Raw genomic sequence first — 25,020 nt, forward strand, 5'->3', positions numbered from 1 at the left:
ATAAAATTTAGATGCAATTAGGCAAATTTGTTCAATGAAATCACTTAAAAATATATATAGAAGATTGTGGTTAGACTATTATAAGATATTATTGCTGATGCCAAAAAGAAAAGAAGAAGATCGTTAAATGCACAAAGCAAAGAGGAAATGAAGCGTGAAAAGAGAGAGAGAGAGAAAAAAAAAACGGTCGTGACCACAACAACAATTTACTGGGTGAAGCAGCTGCAAAGAGCTGAGAGTTTTACAGTGAGCAAAAAGCCTTTGCGCGCATCTGTGAGAGGTGGCAAACAATTCGAAAGCATTTGAATGGCGAGGGCCAAGTCTTGAGAATTTTCCGATGATGCGGTTGCTGCTGTTGGTAGTGCTGGTAGTGCTGCTGCTGCTGCTGCACGACTGTTTCTACTGATAAAGGAGCGAGCTGCGCACCTACGGCACTCGAGCCACCAATGGGCAGACAGGGCAAACATAAAACTGATGGACACCATAGAACGTAAGCTCAGAATTAAAAAAATAGATAGGAGAATATAAGAAAAGTAATGGCAAATGGGTGTAAGAATGGAAATAAACGAATGAGGCAGAGCCCAACACATACAAACACACACACACACAGAGAGAGAGAAAAGCCATGTCAATGTCTCGCAGAGCCAAACTTTGCTGTGGAGCCTTTCATAGTTGCTACAGAACCTCAGAGCCCACTATGCACAGTGGAGCAAAGCTGTAGAAACAGGTGTGCAAGTACATAAATGCAGAGCTAAAAGATCTAGAGTTATTCAGAGACTTTTGGAATGGATAAAGTATGAATATAAATGATAGATTTCTGCAGTAAATTCATAGATTTTTTAATACCAAGAATATACAAGGAATCAGCCTGGAATGGTAAATAGTGCCGATAATTCGAACTGGCAGAGAATCTGATTTACATTAGTTACGCAGAAATTAAAATTATCGAGAAGGAATTTTTTTCAAAGGGATAGAATGTTTTCCGATTTATTGATATTTTAGATTTATCGGAGACTCGATTGTGTATGCATTTATAGATTTTATCAACTATTACAATCTATGCAATTACTTTATTTATGTTATTATTTCACTTCATTTTCACTTTGGTATTCTAAGCTTTATTGGAATATTATTTGCTGTCTTTGAAAAAGTATTTGTTGTTTATGTCTAAGCAAAATCTATTTTTAAAAACTTTCGAAAGGGCTTTAACTTTTGCCAAGAGCACTAGGTAGTGAATCCACTGTGCGCCGATGACGACTTGACTGCAGCAACAGCAGCAACAGCAATAGCAACAGCAGCAACTTTTTGCTGCAGAAGCTGCATGCGCCTCGGTCCTCTTACCGTTCGACAATAATGCCAAGCAAATTAAAATGTTGTGCAAATAAAATGTAAGAAATTTTCACGTTTTCTTCTTTGGTGAAAGGCAACAACAACAGCAGCGACAGCAACAACAATAAAAGTACAAAAATAAATAAGACCAAAAATACGAAGAAGAAAAAAAAAATAAAGAATAAAGAAGCAGAGAAGAAAAACGTTAAAAACTGTTAAGGGAAATGAAACGAGAAAAAGTGGATTGCAAAACGCGAAAGCAGCTGAACGCGCTGAGTCCCGAGCACTGAGCAAAATTAAAACACATTTTGTAAATTAATAATGAAATGAATGCATGAGGCGAGCCCACTGAAACACCCAAACGTCAAACTGAGCACGCAGAGCGCCGAGAATAGTCGAGAATGTGAGAAAAATCGCGAAATCAGCAATGAGAACAGTTCAATGGGGTAAATTATATGAAATTCAAGTTGAAATGATCAAGACATATCCAATTTATATCTATGGAAATTACATGCGAAATGGAAATGCAACAATTAGAGAGAGCTTGACTTTACTCGCTAGAAGAGCACTCTCTGCTTATGTGAAATATTTACGTTATTAATGAGACCTATGGATTGAATTTGAGAGCTGAAAATATTCAGAATTCTCTTAAGTGATGAGATTTATGCTTGAATGCATCGAAGGCCAGGCCTTTATCATTTATTAGTCAAGAGCTATCTTTATAAGTTTAGCCGAGCGCCGATAATTTGAAACGGCAAAGGGAAAAGTTTTTTTTTATATATATAGAAAATGAAACTATCGGGAACTATCGGGAACGATATTTTGTTTCGATTTATCGCGATTTTTGATTTAGCGGGTTACAAATTATCGAGACTGGACTGTATTGGATTAATAGACCTTTAATTTTTTTTTTTTTAATATATTGAGCTCTTTTTAATGAAACTTACATATCTCTACTCTATAGAATGTACTACAGGTCATCAAGGGGAAGGATATTTAATGAAGTACAGGATATCATAGAGAATTAATAATAATAGAAATATTGGTAATATTGTGAATGGGTCTATTAGCAGAAGACTTGTATCAGTTAGAGCTGAAATTGAGAGCTGAGGGATTTAGAGAAATCTTTTAAGAGAGATTTAATCTCTGTTCGGTTGAAGGGGGGGATTTATAGGGAACATTGTCATAGAGGAGTAGTATATAGCTAATATTACTGATATTGCGAATGAATCTATTGCCTGAAGACTTGTGATAGATATTTATTGAATTCTTCTACTGAGATTTAGTCTCTGCATTAAAAGTCAAATCTATAAAAGAGAGGGTATATAATAAATAAAGTATATCAGAAATACCTTAGGGATGGAAATATATATATTCAATAATATTTGATTTTTAATTACTTTAATTTAATTTATTATTTCAAACAATCTACAAATTTGTATGGATATAAATTTCGATTAGAATATATACCCGAAAAGTGACTTTTACTTAATGCAATTACAGTTGGATAATCTGGCTTAAATGGCATTAGTCTAAATTGCTAATTAATTATATGAGCAATGGTAGAACATTTAATGCTTAAATTGTCAATTTGATTGGCAATTATTTTTATATATATAAATAATAATTATATATAATTAATAATTACATAACTTTTGCGAGCTTAACTTTAAGCAAATCGCAGCAAAGAAATAAATAATAAATATATAAATAAATAAATTGTGTAAATTGTTGCTGCACCTGCGAATGTTGTTTTTGCCTTTGCTTTGAAAACTTTTGCAATTGAAATTGAATTGAATTGAAATGCGTTTGTATGAGTTGCTGTTGCTGTTATTGTTGCTGTTGCTGTTTATGTTTATGTCTGGTATTGCCACATGGTCAATGTTGTTGTTGCTGTTGTTGTTGTTGCTGTTGTTGGAGCGCGCGTCGCTCTGTCTGGCAACGAAGCCAGTGCCAGACATAAAAGTCAGAAACGCAGCCGTTGTTGTCTGGGTCTGTGCGAGGCTCAGCGAAGCATTGCAGCTTGACCAGATCTCTGGGCAGGTGCCTGAGATGAGGCGGCCAATAGGCCACATGACCATGAGGCGAGGTGAGGCGTGGTGAGGCGTGGGGAGGCGTGACTGTGCCAGGCTCCATTTCATGCTGTAATTGTTAATATCATCTCTCTATGTCGGACGCTGGACAGCCGCTAAACAGCTGTCAAGCCCGACCGGCCAGCTGCCCCGCCCCCTGTCGGTGTGTGCATTATTTGATTAAAAAGTTGTATTTTTTGGCAGACGAGAGCCGGCGCTCACTTTTAGTTTTTAAAGTGCGCCAGGCACTCGAATTCAGACTGCAGACTTCTTGAGCTGAGCGAATGCTTTAACTGTCACTGGAGTCGCTTAGCTTGAGCCGGAGCAGGGCGAGGCAAGGGGCAAGCACAGTTAACTGCTGTTTGAGGTGTCATCGTTGGCAAAGTTGTCAACGTTGTCAAAGTTTTTGAGTTGTTTGATTCTGTTTTTGTTTTTTTTTGCGTGGCTACTGTGAGCCGGGTTTCAGTTAACGAAGCGAGGGTCGGCCCATTCGTAGCGGTCAGAGCTTGAAATTAATTGACGGAAATTGTAGAAATTGCATATCAAAGCAGTCACCGAATTAACGATGCCTAAATGCAAGTTTAATTAACTTTATGGCCATTAAAAGTGTTTACAAATTATGCACAGTGGGCCCAACAGCTGAAGGCAGTTGCATAACTGCAAATACAATTCACCTAAACATTTAACTAAATAATTATTTCGGCTTAGGCACGGCTTATCTAAAGCCTTACAAAAAAGTCTAAAAAAGGGAAAACCGGAATGTCCCACAGTTATTTTGGCTTGTGATGCGGTTGACTGTGGCGTTAAGTGCGAAATTGGGGTCGTCGTCATCAGCAACGTCATCATCCATGCCAGTCGAGAGCAGTCAAAGCCAACAGCCGCCTGCCTGCCTGCCGGACGGACGGACGAACGGACGGAGTTTTGAAGGATGTCGACGGCGCTGACGATGCAACTAGATAGATGAATGGTTGGTTGGGTGGTTGGGCGGCTAGACGTAGAGCTTTTGGGCATGGGTGAGCCAGCTCACTGTCACTGTTGCATGTGTAATTTGCTGAATTTTTAATTATGACGGCTCAACCGGGCCGAGAGATCAGACTGTGACGGCGACAACTGCCTCTGGCTCTGATATACATACACACACACTAGGCAGCACTGGCAGCATGTTGTGCTGTCAGTTAGTAATCAGTGAATAGTTAATCTGCCATTTTGCAATGTTGATTTGCCACTCGCAGTTGGCATCCACGAAAGCCGCTTAAAGGCTCACAGTAAATCAATTTGACTCGCATTGAAACGTATTTAGATTGCAAAAGTTCGCAGCCAGCTACAGCGTGAAGTTCTTGTACAGCTGCTAACCGATTCGAATTCGCATTTGATAGATATTTGATTACACGATGCCGTCTCTAGTTGCGCAAGTGTTTGCTTCTTCTGCTGTTTCACATATTCAATCGATTTTTCAGAAGTCTAGCTATAAATATATCTATGCATATATATATTTATATAAACACTTATTTATGAATGTATATACATAAATTGTTTTATCTCCTTCTCTTTCTTTGTGTATGTGTTTCCTTTTGCTTACCTCTTCTCCAATTTTTTTCTCTTTATCTCTATTAGTTTCTTTTTTCTTGATATATCTATCTTTTTCTTGTCATATTTTTCCATAATTTCTTCGCTCTTTTTTCGGTAAGGTTCTCAATTCTTTTTCTTGATCTTGTCATCATTCTCTTTCCTTATTTGTCTTAATCATTTTTCTCTATCGCGCTCTCTCTCTTTCTCTTTCTCTATCTCTATCTCTATCTCTATCTCTATCGCGCTATTTATCTCTATCTCTATCTCTCTCTATCTCTATCTCTCTCTCTCTCTCTCTCTCTCTCTCTCTCTCTCGCTACCTCCCCAGCTTCCTACTTCCTTTTCTCTCTCTTTTGATTTGAATATATCTCTACTTCTCACTCTCACCTTTTTCTCGCCCTCACTCTTCTTTTCTTCTGTATTTCTACCTTTTCTTATCTCCTTCCCATTTTTCTATATCTCTGTCTCTGCCTTTCTCTCTTTTAGTTACCTCTCTTTTTCATTTAGTTTTTCTATTTTTGTTCCTTAGCTATCTCCCCTTCTTTTTCCATTCTCTCACTCACTCTCTCTCTCTCTCTCCCTCTCTCTCTCTCACTCGCTCTCCCTTTCTCTCGTTCTCCCCTTCTCTCGTTCTCCCCTTCTCTATACCCCTCTCTCTTCCACAATGTTTCTCCCTGTCTCCCGGCTCCTCGTTTTTCTTTTATAGCATCCGCACTCCCTTTGCCCAGTTTGCTTCATCTTCATTCTTTTCGTTTTAATTTCGCCCAAAAGTATGCTATAATAAAAAAGGTAAATCCCCTTCATACAAGCTGGCAAAGTGAAAGCTCAGAGTAAAAACTCGCGTAAAGCTCATACAGTACATATATAAATATATACATATGTATATGTAGTATATGTAGCTATTTATATAAGAGGCTTTACTGTGATCCGCCTCACCTCATCCAGTCGATAATCGAGACAATGCGCAAAACGGTTTCTCCTGATCCCTTCAGCCGCTCACTTTTTGTGCTGAAAATTAATATTTTTGTTTGTGTTACTTATTGTTGTTTATTTGTTGTTTATTGTGCGAAAAAAAATACAAAATAGTAAAAATAAATAAATAAAGAACTATTTATTTCTGTGCTCCAATTGCATGCGACATAGTCCGATTTAATTGCCAGCTCTTTTAGACTCTGAACCCTTGAAAAATAAGCCAAGTTGGGTATATTGGCTTTGATCTTGCCTTGGTCTAAAAGTAAAATTAGGTATGTGAAATTAAAGATTAGGAATTTGAGATATTTCATATGTTATTTATATAGATGCAACATATATCTATTTATTTCTCAACTTAAAGGGGTATCTCTTAGTCGGGCAGCTCCAGTTGTTAGTCTGTATTGTGCAATAGTTCTGTGACGCCTGCTCACATGTATGTATGTATGTATATATGCCCATATCGACAGTCTTATATGCATTAGGGTGTTTCAACTGTTGTTTCAACTCTGAGAATTTTTAATATAAATATATTTCTACATGCTCTGCTTTTATAACGCATTCATAACTCAAAGAAATGTTCAACATTTTCTTTTTTGTGCCAGCTAGCTAAAAAATTTCATTATTGCATTTAAGGCATTTTTTGTCAGCAATCTCGTTTTTTGAGTAACCCTGTTGCATACATACATACATATATTGACAAACATGCGAGAGCTCTGCTTACTGTCGCCGGCGCATTGTTTATTTTGTTGGCCTTTTGTTGATCAGTGGCTTTGCATGAGCCCAATCAACTGATAGCTGCAAAAAAAAAAAAAAATTAAATAAAGCAGGAGAACAACATGCCATAAAAACAACAACAACAACAACAGCAACAATCAGCAGAACCTTTCTTTGTTGCCAATGCCCGGTGTGCGGCTGTGCGTGGGCGTGGGCGTGGGCGTCGTTGACATTGTTGCTGGCTCTTAGTGAGGGCTGGCAACAGCATCGGCCCGATATATAATGCAATTGTCGTAATAGTCACATAGCTAACGCACAACAGCTCGGCGACAGATATCAGATGGCTGTTGTTATTGTGGCAAGGCAGCTACGTGTTGCGTGTCCCAATGCCTCGCGCATGCAATTCATTCTCGTATTGTATGCATTCAGCTGAAAAGCACAGCGACAAACAAACTAACAAACAGACAAACAGACAGACAAACAAACAAGTAAACAACCCAAGCCCGGAGACGACAACAATCGCATTTGATTTGTATATCGAACAGTCTGCGGTGTCTGCCAATCAACATCCGACGAGCTTATCGCACATCGAGTGACTTTTAATTATTTCGTGACATTCTCATTGGCATCGACTAGACAAATGCGTGAGCTACTAGGCCGAGCAGCAAAGGACTCAGGAATATAAGTTTCAGCTCCAGAATTCCAGGCGTTCAAATCTTGTACTGATTGCTGGTTTACTTATGCAACGGCTTGTCAATGCACCAATAAAAGCTTTATGTACTCTAAAATTTAAAAGAAAAATAATATCAAATGCAAAATGAAAAGAAAAGGTTGTCTAAAGCGAGGACCTTTGATACCCTGGGAGTTAGATCTGAGGAAAGGTATTTAGGAATCATTATGATGCATAAATTATACAGACTTCTATCTAGCTATATTATATAGCTATGTCTAATTTAAATTAATGTTATTTATAGCCGAATTTACAATATAGAAAATAATATGATAAATTATAGCTATATAACTAGTAATTTTTCTGTCCTTTTACTCAGTTTAAATCCCTACAATTACCTAACTCTAAGCTTAAGATATCTCTTAGTTGAGCAGCTCTGTTTCCTCTTTTGATAAATATAAATTTGCAATCACATTCAAGTCTTAAAATACTTTTCCTAGAGCATACATTTAACAAAAGTCTAGAGACTGAACTTAATTTATAAACTTAAGATATCTCCTAGTCGAGCAGCTCTCTTTCATGCAATCATATTAAACATTAACATACTTTTCAATTACATATAACACATAACTATAGGAAATGGAGTTCTATAGAACAACAAATTTAACATAAGTCTCGAAACTGAACTTTATTTACAAACCTAAGATATCTCTTAGTCAGGCATCTCCCTTTTCTCGCTTGATAAACATAAATCTGCAATAGAATTCAAGTCTTGAAACACCTTCAAAAAAATTCTTGAAAGTCTATGGACCTAGGATATCTGATAGTCGAGCAGCTCGTGCTTCTCTTCTCTCTTTTGCCATTGATCTCTCTGGCGCTGCTCGCTGAAATTAAATTTGAAAAAAAAAGGAAACTCGTCTGAAACGTTTTCAAGCGGCTAAAAAATATTTTCCATTGCCGCGCGTATATAACGAAAGTCAAAGTAAGTTGAAGTTTTTGGCATTAACTTTTTGCGTAACAAACTTTCTCTGTGCGTGTGCGTGTGCGTCTGTGTGTGTGAGTGTGTGTGCGAGAGTAGGTCTTAAACTAAATAAGCCATTGACGGGCTGCCAGGCAGTGTCAAACAATACTCGAGTCCTTCTGCAACTTTAAGTCGCCGTCCAGTTGGCTGCTCGTAAATGTGCAACTTTTTAATAATTTCGTTCAAGTCAAGGAGGCACGCCCACTCGCTCAGCCCTTTGCCACAGAGCGCGTGCCCTGAGGTGGTGGCCATTAAAATACTTGGCGGTTTTTTATTCTTCCTTCTTTTTGCTGGGCGCAAAAGTTTTTCGTAAGCTCGAAACGAAAGCTGACTAAAATAATTGTTAGATGAATGGGTTGTTGTAGTTCTTGTTGTTGTTGTTGTCGTTGTCGTTGCTGTTATATAAGTGTGTTTATGTATAAACTATTGCCACGACCAATGCAAACACTTGAAAAAATAGAAGAGAAAAAAAACAACTCATTGCTTTTCAGTTTTCTAAGAGCGCGCAAAGCACGCCATAAATCAAAAAGTAATAAAAGCAGCGCCGACTTTGTCAGAACACATCGGGCGCAGAGTGACGACAGGCGTAATAACTTCCTTTTCATGTTTAATTTAAAAACTATTTAAAATAAGAAAAGTTGAAACGGCGACAAATCAAAGTGAAAATAGATTGCATCACAGTGCACAGTATTACCAGGCCCATCTGGAAATCGTAATTAACTTTGAAAATTTATATTTGTGTCGTGAATGAGGAATTTTTATATCAAGTGTGCCGCACTTAACTAGAGCCAAGAGACAGAGAGAGAGAGAGTGGTAGATTAGCAGAGAGAAAGAGAGAGAGACAGAGAGAAAGGTAGATTGACAGAGAGAGAGAGAGAGAGAGAGAGAGAGAGAGAGAGACAGAGAAACAAATATACAGAGATTCATACTATTGTAGATGGTCCAGAGAACGAAAGGGAGAGGCAGAGATCAAGAGAGAAGGAGACGAATAGAGGTAGGAAGACAAAGAAAGAAAGAGACAGAGAGACGGCCAGACAGTGAAGCAAATTGACAGAAAGCCAGAGAGACGAAAAGACAGAAAGACATACAGAGAAAAAGAGACAGAGACAGAGAAAAGAGCGAGATATGGACACAAATAGACAGAGACAGACAAGAGATGAATAAATCGATGGAAAGAGAGTAAACAGAGAGAGAAAGATATTGAATAAGAGGAGAGATAGAGAGAGGCTGAAAAGAGATAGAGAGAGAACGATACAGAGAGAGAACGATACAGAGAGAGAACGATACAGAGAGAGAACGATACAGAGAGAGAACGATACAGAGAGAGAACGATACAGAGAGAGAAACGATAACGAAGAGAGGAACGATACAGAGAGAGAACGATACAGAGAAGAACGATACAGAAGAGAGAGACGAGACAGAGAGAGACGAGACAGAGAAGAGAGAGAGAGAGAGAGAGAGAGAGAGAGAGAGAGAGAGAGAGAGAGAGAGAGAGAGAGGAGAGAGAAGAAGAGAGAGATGAGGAGAGAGAGAGAAGGAGAGAGAGAGAGAGAGAGAGAGAGAGAGAGAGAGAGAGGAGAGAGAGAGAGCGAATAACAGCCGAGTGAGTAAGCATATCAAAGTGAATTTCCATTTAGAGCATTTATTTATAAAATATTTGCAAATTATTTATATATAAAATATGTTTAAAACATTTTATTGCTCCAGCTATCAGCTGCTACGACGAACGTAGTTTTTCGCACATTTTTGTTCGACATTTCTCAATGTGAAATGTGCTAGAAAAGTTCCCGAAGTTTCCATTTCTGGTTATCTATTGCGGAAACTATAAAATTCAGCTGATATTAAAGATATATATGTACATGCATACATATACATACATTTAAATGCAGCTATAGCCCACTTCTGGCAACTGTTGAAACACCTTCACGGCTAAAACCCCATTGAGACACTTTTTTTTTTGTTCCTTTGTGCACGAATTTTCGCCATTAAAAGTTTGGCATGTAAATCATACTTAAGAGACGTACATACAAATGTATATATGTATGCGTATGTGTGTGCGTGAATCACCCACACAGACACAGACAGACGGAGAGGCGCATAGAGAATTTCTGGCAAGTAAAAAAAAAATGGGTCAAAATTTGCGACACGAAGCACTAGAGAAATGTGACCAAGTTTAAGCAAATAAAAAAAAATGAAAAAATATGTCAGGCTAGGCAGTAGGCGACTAGGAAATACCCTATATCAAAAGTGTTAGCATATATAAGTATAGTAAAAATATGCTTTCAATTTGATTTCTTACATTGTGTAATACAGTAGAGTCCGGTTATAGCGTCTGTACGGCTATTGAGTTGAAAATTCTGGTTCACAGACTAACATATATGGTTATAGCGTCTTATTCAAGGGACCCCCGTTATAACTCTGTATATCTGTGTATCAATGATTCATTAATGTATTATTGAACTTAGCAGCGAGTAGGTATGATCAGACTGAGGTTAATCAATATCAAAGTCTTTACAGTCTCTAGAATACATATAGAATCTATAGCTATTAGAATATCTTATTTATATTTGCATAAAATTGTGACATAATTGGGGAATATTATATGCGATATCTATAAAAGTTGCTCTAGCAATAGGAATCAGCTGTTAAAATGATGTGTTTACAAGGCAAAGTCAAAATATCGATACGATACGATATAAAGAAATATGTCACTCACGAAAATATATGTCACAGATCTAGCCACACGAACCGCTACCCCCTCTTTTTAGTGCCCTATTCTATAATTTATGTACATAAATAGGAAAAGATATTAAGGAACTTAAGTTATTCAACTGATTATTATTACCCATATTATTTTCTATGATATATAATGATGATTCTCTGCGTCGTTCATTGCTTTTGCATAGCAACAGTTTGATGCATTTATTCCCTGTTTTTCAATTTGTTCATTTTCAAAAGCCATTTTCAGTTGACACAGCCGTCGTTCAGTAGGTGATGGAAAAATTAATGTCGAAATTGAATGAGCACACAGGAAATGTGCAGATGGCTTGACATGGCCACATAGAGAGAGAGAGAGGGAGATGGGAAAGAGAGACACAGAGGGAACCCATCGACAGACTGAGAGCGAAAATAAGTAATTAGTTAGTTGTGTGAACTAAATTGGCATTTCAACCGTAAGCAAATGACCATAATAATTATAATATTTATGATAATCGTTATTGCGGTCAGTGGAAAATGATGAAAACTTGTGAAAATTATTTGATTAATATTTATAGTTTGCATTGGCATAAAAACAACAACTGTGTGCAGCATTTTGATAAAATAATAAATGCATTCCCGATATCATTGTGCAATCCCAAATCAAACTCTGTGGATATTTTGCCAGCAGCAAATCGTGCTGATTATGCTGTATTTGAATGCGTCTCACCTGTCAGCTGCCACCTGTCGCAACATGTTCGCATGAAAATGGTCGAAAGTGCAATGAGTAGAGATGCATTAGCTAAATGTGCACGCCATTGTGCTTACGAATGGTTTTTATACAATTGTTAAATAATGAGAACGTGCTGGAGGTGGCGGAGATGGAGGAGCAGAGGCAGCGATCGAAGCAATTTTCTTTTGTACACGTGTTTTGTAGAGCTGTATGGACCTAGACAAGAAAATGCAAGTCTATAGCTCTTATGGGTGTCGAGATCGAAGGGATGAACGGGGGGAAGAAGGCAAGAACTGCGTTAGGTAGAGTTCGCTCTTTGGGCTGACTGGGAATGTATAAAATTTAAAGCTTCTGCTACGTCTCCTGCTGCTTGTTGCTTGATTTCTCATTTTCCTTTTCATTTCTGGATATCAAAATGCCGTATATAAAAATATCTCGTTTGGCTTATATCAGAAACCTGCAATAGAGCCTGCTCTCTGCTAATTTCTTCTGTCTTCAGCTTTGACCTTTTCCTGCTGACTTTGACGATTCCCTAGTGAAATTTCTAGGGTATTTCGCTGTCAGCATCTATGCAGACAGCTTATGTTTGCGTGCGTGTGTGTGTGTGTGTGTGTGTGTGTGTGACGCACTTGACCACAATAACAATAGCAGCTAGGAATACACAAATTATTATCGAGCACAACAAAAATACGTATGTATTTGTTTTATATGTCAGAGAGAAAGAGATATCTACATATATGTGTGTATGTATGTATATGTGTGGGTATTTGTCATGTGGTGGCTGTGTGTGCGGTGTCAGTGTGTGTGTGTGTGTGCGTGTGTGTGCTGTGGCTTTGGCTATGTTTTTCAGCTCTGCTTATGAAACAATTTCAGCTTTCACATAGTACGGTTAGCTAAAGTCGACTCTTGTACAATAATAACATTAGTCGGCAATAATATTTCAGCCGATGGCAGCCATCATTGGCACTACCGTCCACCCGTCCAGCCGTCCAGCCGTCCAGCCGTCCACCTGTTCGTACGTCAGTTTGTCTGCCATGTGCCAAAAGGAAACTCATTTTGTGGTCTATATACCATATATATATATTTATGTATATATGTATATCGTTTTTTATAGTTTGTTGTTTTTGTTCAACATTTATTGTCGTTGCTGCCTGCAACTATTTAGTGTTGCGGTCTCCTTGCCACACGCTCCCTCCAACCCGCTCCCGCCATCGCGCCTTCCCGCCTTCCATGGCATACTTAGTGCAAACTCTGTGATGCAATAAGTGGCATGCCATTTAATAGACTACAATTTTGTTTCGTTTCTGTTGTTGGGAACGAGGTTACCGACAATGTTGCAAAACACGCAACGGCCACTGCAACAGCAACAGCAACAGCAACAGCAACAACATGTTCAATATTGAGGTAGCAGCAAATATGATTACAGCCTGTTAAATAACAGAATTTGTCGAAACCTAAGCCTTCTAATTGGCATTGTTCAGCAACGTGACCCAAAAAGAAAAACTTTACTTAAAAACCACAGAAAATACACAATATATATACATATATATATATATAAATATATATATACATACTCATACATAGACACACTGGCACTTCTGATATAACGATATATCAAGTTTTGTTCTATTTTCTAGTCAATTTTTGTGTGTTGCTAAAATGTGAAAAGCTGCCAAAAATCATTGAAAATAAATCGCATTCGATGCTGCTCGTCTCAGTGTTGTTTATAACTATTGAAGCTTATGCATTTAGCTTCTGTTTCTAGCTTCAAATACCTTTGAGAATCAATACAAATTAATCAAAAGAACCAAAACCTGTGAGGCTTTTCCTATACTAAGTCGAGCTAAAGGAGCTAAATTCCACTTGGCTCGCGCCTTTTAAATATTACATATAAAATTCTTGAATTACAGACTAGTCCTGATTATTCGAAATTGATCGTTTTTTTTTCGATTAATACTGAAATTTTAATTATCGAGAATTATCAATTATTTTTTTTCAAGATGCTGGAATTTATTCAATTTATCGTGATTTTTTATTTAATCAGGTACAACTTATCGAGACTTAACTGTATTATAACAGTTTTGGTACTCTTGATATTTCATATACTTTCGATACTTTCCATACTCTCGAACTTCTTTATACTGTCGCACTTTATATACTCTAGATACTCTCGATACTCTTGATACTTTCGATACTCTTGATACTGCCTATACTCTTGATATTCTCTATACCTTTTATATATTGCCTATAGAATTTATATTCTCGATACTATCGATAATCTTTATACTCTTGATATTATATATACTTTTTTATACTCTCAATATTTGACATACTCTTTATACTATTTTCGACACTTTTTTATATTCTTGATACATTCTATCCTCTTAATAAAAACTGTTTGCAATATGAGTGCAATGTCCATCGTTCGTCTGTCACCTGTTCGCTCGCTCATCTGTCCGTCTGTCCGACAGTAAAAACTCCCTTCCTGACTCTTTTTGTTGCCTGTTGCAATCGTTTATTGTTAATTTTTTATTTTTTTATTATTTATTTTTCAATTATATTCTGTTTCATTACACTTGAAATAAACCTAAATTGACAGCCGCAAAAAAAAAAAAAAAAAATATATATATATATATATATATATATAATTCTAAAATATGTCAAAAAAGGCTTATAAAAAATTGTTCATCAATACAGCTCAATCATCGATAATTTCACTCTTTTTATCAAGCCATTTAAGCAACAGTTTTGATTTCAAAATTTTTAATTGAAACTTTTTATGAATGTATAAAAAAGGATAGAGACATCAACTCTCTGTCCCTCTCGCTATCTCTCTCTCTCTCTCTTTCTATATGTACATCCATCTAGAAATTGTTAATGAATAAAGTCTGTGCGCTTTGATGGTAAATAATTACGAGACTAGCTCAAATTTAGATGTCTTTTGATTGTAAATGAATGAATATGAAAATGAAGAATAAAATACAAATGAAAACAAGAAAACCTATATAATTCAGGCCTCAAGACATTAGCAAACAATTCCAGTTAAGTTGAAGTGTAAATGACAGCCTGTATGACAGTGAAATACGAAGAAGCAGGAGCAGGAGCAGGAGCAGGAGCAGCAGCAGGAGCATTTAATTTATAGCCTGCAGCTTCGAGTTTCTCATAGCAATTGACGCATGGACATAGACTGAGGGCCTCATTAATTTGGCTCAATTATCTTATTAGGCAGACAACTCACATACATGCATATACATACATATGTATAGTATAGTATATTATCAGAGCTCTGTGATATTTGTGCAGCCATGGGCTTGGGTTAATTTAACAAATTTCACTCGAACTCCAGGCGCCAAATCATTTTGTAATCTTAAATTTTTCAATAGACGTGTGTATGTGTGTATGTATTTGGTATATCTGGTGGGACATCTTAAAGCTTAATGGCCACTTCTGTTCACGTAAGGGCCAACTTTCTTAGCCATTTCGTTCGGCAGTGGCTTGTGATATTATCGCCTAACAAGCGGAAAATGCCGTCAACTTTGAAGCGAGTGAGCGGCAGCAACCTTTCAACGTAGCAGGAAGCGGGCACGGATGGCCGAATGGCGGATGATGGCGGGGGATGATGCCACCCAAAATAAGACTCGCAGACGCACAGCAATTTAGATATTGATTTAGATAGCGCTGTAAATACTTGTGTAGTAACGAGTGTATTTACAGCAGGAAACGAGCATACACGACGGCTACGTGGCTGCCTATGTGGCGGACTGGCGGGCTGACGGGGTGGGTAAACAGTTGAGGTTGGATGCTGTGAATGCCAACGTCAGTGCCTGACCACCGACCACCGGCGGCACACCGAACTCTTGTTGTAATTGCCAATCGTCAGATGACTGATTTGAGATTTTCGTTTAATCATTGGCATTCATTTACCATTAATTATCTGAACAATATGTGCAATTAATTTCAGCTCAAGAAATCGTAACTAAACGTCTGCATTTAAACAAGCAAATGCAAAGCAACGAGCAAATAATCTGAGAAAATCAAATGCAACAGAAACCAAATTTAATTTGGCATTTGGGTGTTGATTTGAGAAACGAACTCAAATTACGGCATGTGATGCTACTAATATTACTATTTACTGGGATTAGTAGTAAAGGTTAATTAGGGAACCTTTTCTAATTAAATATTAGCACATAAAAGTATATCGTGTGTTTGGTTTTTGTATGTGGCTTGAGGGACTTACAGTCTACTTCTGATAATACAAAATGGCAAAGAGATACGTTTCTTTTTCGATTTACATAGAAGTTCAAACTATCGAGAATTATCGAGAACGATTTTTTAAGGGGATATAATTTTTTTCGATTAATCGCAATTTTGGTTTTAGCGGGGTACAAATTATGGAGACTCGACATAACAAAATTTTTTTATTGTAAACTAAATCCTTTGATGAATCTTTCTATACCCGACAGCAACAGCAACTGCTTGCTTCGAAGCATGCCTATCCTCGAGTTGGGAGAGTATTTTTCAAAAATAATACAGAATATTTTCTAGCAAGCAATTAAATCATCTTTGACTTTGATTTAAATTGAAATTTATTTCGATTTTTATTTTTTATTTTGATATTTGTGGGAAACAAAATCCATGCGGCTTTAACTTTGCCAACAGTGAGAAAATATTTACTCTTTAACTAACTTTTAAGCAATGCGGAAATGAGCTTGGATACGATTTAGTCAAACTTGAACGTAATTAAATGCTAAACATCCGACAGCCGAGATATCCAACATCCGACGTTGCCAAAAATAGATGCGTAGAGTTCTCGCTTTCAAAAATAAATGAAGCTACTTAACTGTCCTTAACCTTTAATGCTGCATGAACAGGTATTTGATTAACAAATTCCGTAAATTCTTTACTTTTGCGGCTGACAAAGCTACTATTTATATAAAAGCAGATAAAAACAGCGGATTTTTTTTTTTTAAATAAATCAATATATTTTACTTTTTTTTCACTTAATACTCATTTAAAGTGAAATGAGTATATTCGTACTTGCGCCTGTTTATCCTTCTGAATGCTCTTTAAACTAGAGACTTGAAATAATCGTGGAATAGCCTTGACTTATAAATTCTTGGAGGCTAAAACTATAAACTCCATTGCTGTATAATATATGCATATATACATATATACGAATTGGAGGCGTGACAAATCGAGCTTTTAGGCTGTGAACGAGTATACGGCAGTCAGTAATGCCCGACTGCAACGTTCTCACTTGCCTTTGCCTGTTTTTTGCCCCCGATTTTTTAACAACATTTATTGATCTATTTGTGGCACTTGAATTAAAATCATCTGGATACCAATGAAGCGACTAAATTTAATTAAATCAAATTTAATTGAATAAAGTTGCCAATAGACTTTTTTTCGTCTCTATTTTTTTTTTTTTTTTGTTCATCCACAATTCGATTTCAATTATTAAAACGGGCTGCAATTGTTAATCAGCGAGCAGCTGTTAATTTTGTAATTTCATGAAATTCGCTAGTTTTAACAAGTGTTTTTTTGAATACGCGCTTTCAGCAGTTCCAAAGCGAATTTTTAAAGTTTTAATCTGAATTTTAATTAATTTGGCTTTTCAGCTGCTGTTTTGAGGGTTTGTTGTTGCTTCTGTTGCTGCTAAACCAATTAGCAGTCCAGATGAGACAAAAGTTTAGCAATTTTGTCTGAGGAGTTAGATTTTCGTACGAGTTCTATGTGAACTGACGACTGACGATTCTCGGTCTCGCTGTCGTATACGCAATGCGTCAATTGTTTCACCATGTTCACGTCGCTCTAATAGCCATTGTTGTTGTTGTTGTTGTGGCACTTGTTGCTATTGTCGTCAAGATTGCATTGCCTTGCGGCTGGCTCTTGCCGTCTGTCGTCTGTCGTCTGTCTTGACTAATTTATATGTGCATATTAAATTAGCCCGAGCGGCGCACAAAGTGTTGCGCTTGGAATTAGTTCACACCCAAAGACAGAAAAATATATACACACAAGCACACACACACATTGGCACACCCATACATATGCAGAAAACGTTTCAATCTGATGGCTTTTATTATTTAATTGACAGTCTCGTGCGCTTGTTTCCGCCTGTTTCTCAGCCGCAATGCCATTTGGCACGCTTCGAAGCGGAATTGAATTAGCGTCGGCCAACACCAGCGCAAATCTGTACGCAATTTGATAATTAACTCAGCTCTCATAGAATGTATGCAATTTTTGGATGATGACAGGGAAGAAGAAGAAGTAGAGACCTTAAAGCTTTATCGATCGAGTGAAGATGAAGTATGCAAATAGGAAATGTGATAGGGAAAAGAATTTATGGACTATATAGATTTGCAAGCAAGAGAATACAAATTTTTATAGCAATGATAATAATCACATTATATTAATTCTTATATTCAATTAAAATTTTAATAACTATAATACTTTTTTTATTGACTCTGAGAGTTGATCCAGACTTCATACAGACTAAAAAGACTCCCCTTTCTTTAGTTGCTTCTCCCATTCGAACTAGCAGTTATTCCACTGCTTTTATATGAATGTCCCACATTTTTCATAACAAAATCTTTTCGAAAAAATATAATACAATAGTGATAATAATACAAATACAAAATACAAATAAAAATAACAAAAATATTAAAAATATCATTTAATATTTATTTATATGTAGGAATATTTGAAAAGTTTTACGATTACATATTATTTGTTATACAGTCGAGTCTTTATAATTTGTACCCTGCTTAATCAAAATCAAAATCAAAATTGTCGATAGCTAACATATATATAAACATATATAATTATTTATAAATAAATAAAATAAAAATAAAATATAAATAAATAACAAAAATGTAAAAAATATTTATAAATAAACAGATAATAAAAAATAAAATAAAATATAAATACAGAAATAAATAAATAAATAACAAAAAATATATAAATAACCAAAAATATATATATATATAAAAATAACACACAAAAAAAATATATATATATAAATAAATGAATATATATATATAAAAACTGATGCCTAACTAACATATATAAACATATATATTTATTTATAAATAAATAAAATAAAAAATAAATAACAAAAATGAAAAAAATATTTATGAATAAACAGATAATAAAAATAAAATATAAATACAGAAATAAATAAATAAATAACAAAAAATATATAAATAAATAAATAACAAAATATATTTAAATAAATAAATAACAAAAAAAATATATATAAATAAATAACAAAAAATAAAATAAAACAAATAAATAAATATATAAATAATAACTGATCCACTCGCCATTTCGAATTATCGGCACTCGGCTGTAATGATAAATCCACAAACTATTATATTATACTGGGCTGTCCATGCCAAGTGTAGGTCCTGCCTTTATAGCCAATAGATTTATAGCTTAATGGAGCTTAGACTTTGATGATAAGATGTTATTTTTCCTCTTGAGTGCTACTTATTGCTTATGAGTCTATACTCAAAATCTTAAGGTCTTATTGGGTCATTCTCGATAAGTTAACCTCTATCCTACGTACTACATATTTCACCAGTAGAATATCCTTTCAACTGTCACTCTCGCCTATCCTACACATATTACATAGTCTGTAGAGAGAATAGGGCTAAAGTAGAGGGGCCAAAGAAGCGCTGCAGCGAATGCCAACTCTGTAGCAGGATTCATCAATCTGCTGTTTGCGCTGCGTTGCCTTGTTTGGCAGCTGCAAGGCGTTGGCCCAGTTGGGCCTCCTGCATTAGCTGTTTATCGAGTTTATCCCCTGCCGAGCTGCCCCATTCAATAAAATGCGAAATTTGTTTTCTCTCATTGCAGCAACAATCGCTGAGCGATACGAGTGCGGACAGCGGCAAAGGTGCAAAGTTTTTATTGCGGAAACGCAAATCGAAGAAGACAACGGAAAGTCCGAGCGTGGCGCTGGCAGCGGCAGCGGCTGCGAATGGCGAGCACAAAGGTAAGATGGTGGCAATGCTGAATGGTGAATGGTGGGTGTGGGGAGGGTAGGGGAAAGAGAGGCGATGGCCAATGCATTAAATCGAAACAATGGCTGACCAACAACAACAATAACAATGCAACAATGCAGCAAGTGCAAAGTGATGCAAACTTTTCAAATTGCCATCATTTTGTTGCTCGACTTTTTTTTTTATCTGTTTGCTGTTGGTCTGCCTCCCTCTCGCTCCTTCTCTCTCTCCTTCTGTTGGCTGTTGCACTTTGTTTTTAATTAATTGCAATTTGCAAACAAATAATCTCATGCTCATTCTCTCTCTCTCTCTCTCTCTCTCTCTCTCTCTCTCTCTCTCTCTCTCTCTCTCTCTCTCTCTCTCTCCGTGTCTCCTCCTCTGCATCTCCATGTCTAGCTAAACGTGGCACACAGCCGTCAGTCAAATGCGTGCTGGTCGGCGATGGGGCTGTTGGCAAAACCAATTTGATCTTGTCATATCTGGAGAATCGTTTCAATCCGGAGCATGTGCCGACGGCATCAGATATTTATAACGGTAAGTTGAGACCCGTGAAAATTGTGAAAATATTGATTGCCTGGCTGGGGCTGAATGCCTTTGCCTTGCCTTTGCCTTACCTTACCTTGTCTTACCTCGCCTACCTGGCAGCACAGCCGCCTGTGGACTGCGCTTTTCAACAGGTTTACTTAACGGCATTTTTTCAATGTACACACACACACACACACACATGCACACTGCCACACACACACTCGAGCTACGCACCAACAACAAATACCTTCAACCCAAACACGACCTTCGGCTGGGGTTTTTCTTCTCTCTTTTATTTTTTTAATATTTTTTTTCTGCTGCCTTCTCGCTGACTGCGCTGCTGCCGCGTATATGAATTTTTCATTTTGTTGAAAACCAATTTGGGAAATCTTTACTGAGTTTCCGTGTGAAGGATGCGGCGTGCTCGGCATTCGACTGTGGGCCTCAGACTCAGCTGACGGAAGTAGGCGAAAATGATGTTCAACTGCCTGCAGGCAGAGCCCAAGCCACAGCCAGAGCCAGGGCCAGAGCCACTCCCCTACGCCCACACACACCCCATTCCAGGCCCAGGCGCAGCCCACCTCTAGCCGTGCACAAGCCAGGCGCAGGAAGGCAGCTTCATTTGACTTTCACTGCTTCCGCATTTGCGCGCTCACATGCCATATGAGTATATGTGTGTGTGTGTGTGTGCGGGTGTGTGTCATGTGATGGGGCGCGTGTGTGTATTGAGCTGTGCATGTGTGCTATTCACGAATTTTAATGAACGGAAAATTGAAATTTGCGGTTATTCAGAACAGCAGCAGCAGCAGCAACAACCGCAGGAGTAGCAACAACAACAACAACAACAACAACAACTTGATGATGAGCCAAGCGAATCGCATTTGGGATCATATCAAAATGGCAAGCGCCTTTGCCTTTTGTGGCCGCCATCTTTTCTAGCATTCGAGGCCTCAACTAGCAGGCACTTGCACTTGCAAGTGATTGAATTATGTTGTGCATCACACTAACACTAGCACACACACACACACACACATACACAGGCACACTCATGTTGCGGCAGAGCCAATGCGCCACAGCAAGCAGCCACTTGACGTCGGACTCTAATAAATTTTGCATGAGCGTGCATTTATTTTGTGCCGCAATGCTCCGATTCCAAAGAGACTGGCTCTGCCTTCAGACGTGGATCAAGAGCGAGACTAGAGGCTTTAAGGCGAGACTCAGCTGAGCTTTAAGTGATTCTTGTATTTGGTAACAAGTAAGAAAGCTCCTGTCGGGTCTGCTCGACTACGAAAGCCTCTGAAAACTACAAGCAACTGTTATTTTAGTAATTCTTAACGTCTTTCTGTTTGCACAAGAAATGCAAAAATCGTAATTCTATAAAAATCATATGAATTAGCATCTAAAATTTGGCGACTCTAGTTCTAAAGATGTTGACAATATAATAACAACTTCTTTTCATTTATGCTTTAATCGATAAGAATATAATGGAAAGTAATTATCGATTTTTTGAGAAAAACTCAATATGCGGGTGATATGCATGGACCTAGGAAACGAAATTTCAAGTCTCTAGCTCTTAAAGCTTCTGAGATCGATGCGTTCAGATGGACGGACAGGGCTAAATCGACTCAGCTTGTCGCCCTGCTTAAGAATATATGCATATGGGGTCTCCTTCCACATATTACATATGTATATTAAATTAACCCATTTTACCCTGATTTCACATCTTTAGATCAGATATAATTGTTGAGCAATCAAAGCGTGATCGATTATACACATTATTTATCGGCTTATCGAATAAGTTCATAGTGAATGACAAAAGCAGGGCAGTTTGAAGTAGGGCTTAACGAATGGACGGACGGAATGATAGATTGCCAAACGGATTACATAAGGCCAGTAAACTCATTTCACGTTGTAAACGAGCATAAAAATGTATTTTTATATGCGCACCTGACGATAAGTGGATGGAAAAGCAGTTTGCTGATCAAATCATATTTTAATTTTGGGAATTAGATTCCCAGAAGGGAAAATTCTAATTTGAATACATAAGGAGCACTCTGAGCAGAATGGGTTTTTGATGGTTTGATTAATCCGCACTGCTCTTGCCGCATACTTCAAGGCGGCATGGCACTTGATGATGCGCCGCTTTTGTTTCCATGTTGATTCTCCACTTATTACGCATTCGCCGTGTGCGCCATTCGCCATTTGTCATTCGCCGAATCCGCGCACTCATGCTACGCAAACACTCTCACAAATTCACGACGGGCTTCTAATTCGAGCAGCAAGAGTGCACAAAAGTTTGCATAATCTATGTGAGTGTGTGTGTGTGTGTGTGCCATACATGCATACATGTGCATGTGTATCGCTGTGATTTGCATACTTGCAAAGGGCTTTCGCATCCAGTTGCATTCCATATATCCAACTTTTGTGCATAGTTCAACTAATTATCAAATGCCAGCCTAACAGAAGAAGAAGAGAGATACGGATACAGATATGGATTTGGCTTTGGATGCGAGTGTGTATGTGGAGCGTAGCGAGCAGCCAACTTGTCACCGAGCCGCAGCTGAGGCAGCCAGCATCATCCATCAAAACTCATTAGTTTAATTAACTGCAGCTACTAGAATTAAGTATAATGCGCAAGAGTACTCCGAGTGTCGACAGTGAATGACGAAAAGATATCCTGTTCCACGTAGAGTGGCGATGGATAGCAGCTGAAAATTATGCATTTAGATATGTATGGTTTACTTAAGAACTATCGAATGTACGTGAAGTTAATTGAGTCATCTATTTATCTGCTTTTTCTTTGAGAGAATGAAGTGCTACTCCTAGAGCAATCATTGATGCAGTTTGATAGATTTTGCGATTCATATGTAATGCAAATAACTTTTCAAGAACTAGATTTCCTATATCCTGAACACATTGAAAATGGGTTTTATCTATACTTTTTTAATCTTTATTGGAAATTTGAGAAACAGTACTATAAACTCAGTGGTTTTAGTAAATATAGGTAACAGGCAGGTGGAGGCGTGGCACATCCTATCAGAGGGTTCGATATAGCTCTGTCCGTCTATCTGTTTTTCCGTTCCATATGGTTGAACGCGTCGATCTCAGCATTTATAAGAACTAGAAGCTTGATATTTTTTTAGAAGCATGGGTATAGCACTTATAAATCGTGATATTTTAAAGAAAAATGGATAACGGTTGAAGTTTAAATGTTATCGATGATAAGCCTCATAAAAATCGAATATATCGTTCATCTTCAGTGCTAGAATCTCGAAATTATTCGATTCTTGTACGTATTCAGCGGGATAAGCCGGAATACTTCAAGCAGTAGGTGAATGCAATATACCAGGTATTTGCTAGTCGTGCAGAATCACTCCTACTGGAACATAGAATATCAAACGAATATGGCTTTGGGAGCTAATAAAATAGTTTTCCGAATGGGACGAATGATAAAGAGACCAACTCATATACTAAATATACTATGTATATATGTATGTATATACGTATATGTCTATACCATTTCGACATGTTCATCTCAAAATGCTGCAAACATTTTCACTCATTTCTCTGCCAATTGCCAGATGAGTCTCCATTGGAGCGTCTGCTCCACACGTTGTCGTCGTTGTCGTCGTCGTCCATTTGGCGTCAGTGTGCAAAACCGAAAGCTAATTGAGAGCTGTACCAATTTCTCAGCATTTTATTGCGCCATTGATAAACTGCGCGAATGAGTGAATGACAACGACTGACTCAATTAGGTTTCAATAAGCCAGCCAAGCGCTTGGCTAGCTTTCAATAGGCAGCGTCGACAAGAAACGATTTCACACACAATGACATGGCTACACACACACACACACACCCACGCACACACATACGTCTTTGACTGCAACCGCCAACAACGCTTTGTCTTCCTTTGTTATGCGCCATTTGGCCGCTGGGTGGCGCTTTTGTTCGACGCGCCGTTAAATGCGTGAAGTCAAGTTTTATTTGGTCGTATTTCGTTTTTATGTGCAAGCCGAAATCGATAATCGATTAATAAGCCAGCGCAGCCGAGGCATAAAAAAGCTCTGAATTATGCGCCCCAGAATATGCCAGCATGCCGAGATGTGTGTGTGTGTATATATATAATTTACAGGGTATATCTAAGTATGGCAACAGCGAGTGCTTAGCTGAAGACATGGCCAGAGGTGATGCGAAACAAATATAAAAATTCATTCGATTTTCGATCGAGTGCCAATCGGGCTGCACATGTGCTTGCAGCTACCACACCCACCGCCCACCTGGCAAAGGTCGAGTGCGAGAACAATTGCTGGCTGCCTGCTGGAGGAGATAGCAATGCAGAGCGCCTTCAAGTCAAGCTCCAAGTCCGTTCGAGCAGTCAAAGGCGTTCGCAAAGAAAACCGTTTGGCCATGATTCTTTTATGCGGCATTGTTCAGCAAATAAATACCCTGTAGTCGGGCAGCGAAGAGACGTGTTGCTAGACTGCAGCGTAAGCTTGCTGCGAATGGTGAAGGAGAGGAGCTTGACGATGTTTGGCATGCCAGCGATCGATGGATTATGGCCATAGCATTACAGGGTATACGGCGATTACAACAGACACGCCTGGTGGCAAGCAGCTGTAGTGTGGCATAAGAGTGCGCTTTTTCTTTAGCTTAACAAACAGTGCCTCATCCCGATGCTGATGCTGAAGCTGAAGCTGAAGCGTCAGCTCGGCTGG

The 25,020-nt window shown here is 37.9% G+C and overlaps 1 protein-coding gene across 1 annotated transcript in view; it reads left to right on the forward strand.

Annotated features, from left to right (window-relative positions):
• The window catches only part of RhoU (ras homolog family member U), a 73,856-nt gene that overhangs the window by 41,841 nt on the left and 6,995 nt on the right, over positions 1-25,020 (forward strand). Inside the window, exons 4-5 of the mRNA XM_089262953.1 lie at positions 19,635-19,773; positions 20,177-20,314. Coding sequence (XP_089119079.1) covers positions 19,635-19,773; positions 20,177-20,314 — 277 coding nt within the window. The remainder of the gene's footprint in view (positions 1-19,634; positions 19,774-20,176; positions 20,315-25,020) is intronic.

The sequence above is a fragment of the Drosophila navojoa genome, chromosome X (genome assembly GCF_054131105.1).
Source record: "Drosophila navojoa isolate 15081-1374.11 chromosome X, UAZ_NAV_1.0, whole genome shotgun sequence".
Lineage (NCBI taxonomy): Eukaryota > Metazoa > Arthropoda > Insecta > Diptera > Drosophilidae > Drosophila > Drosophila navojoa.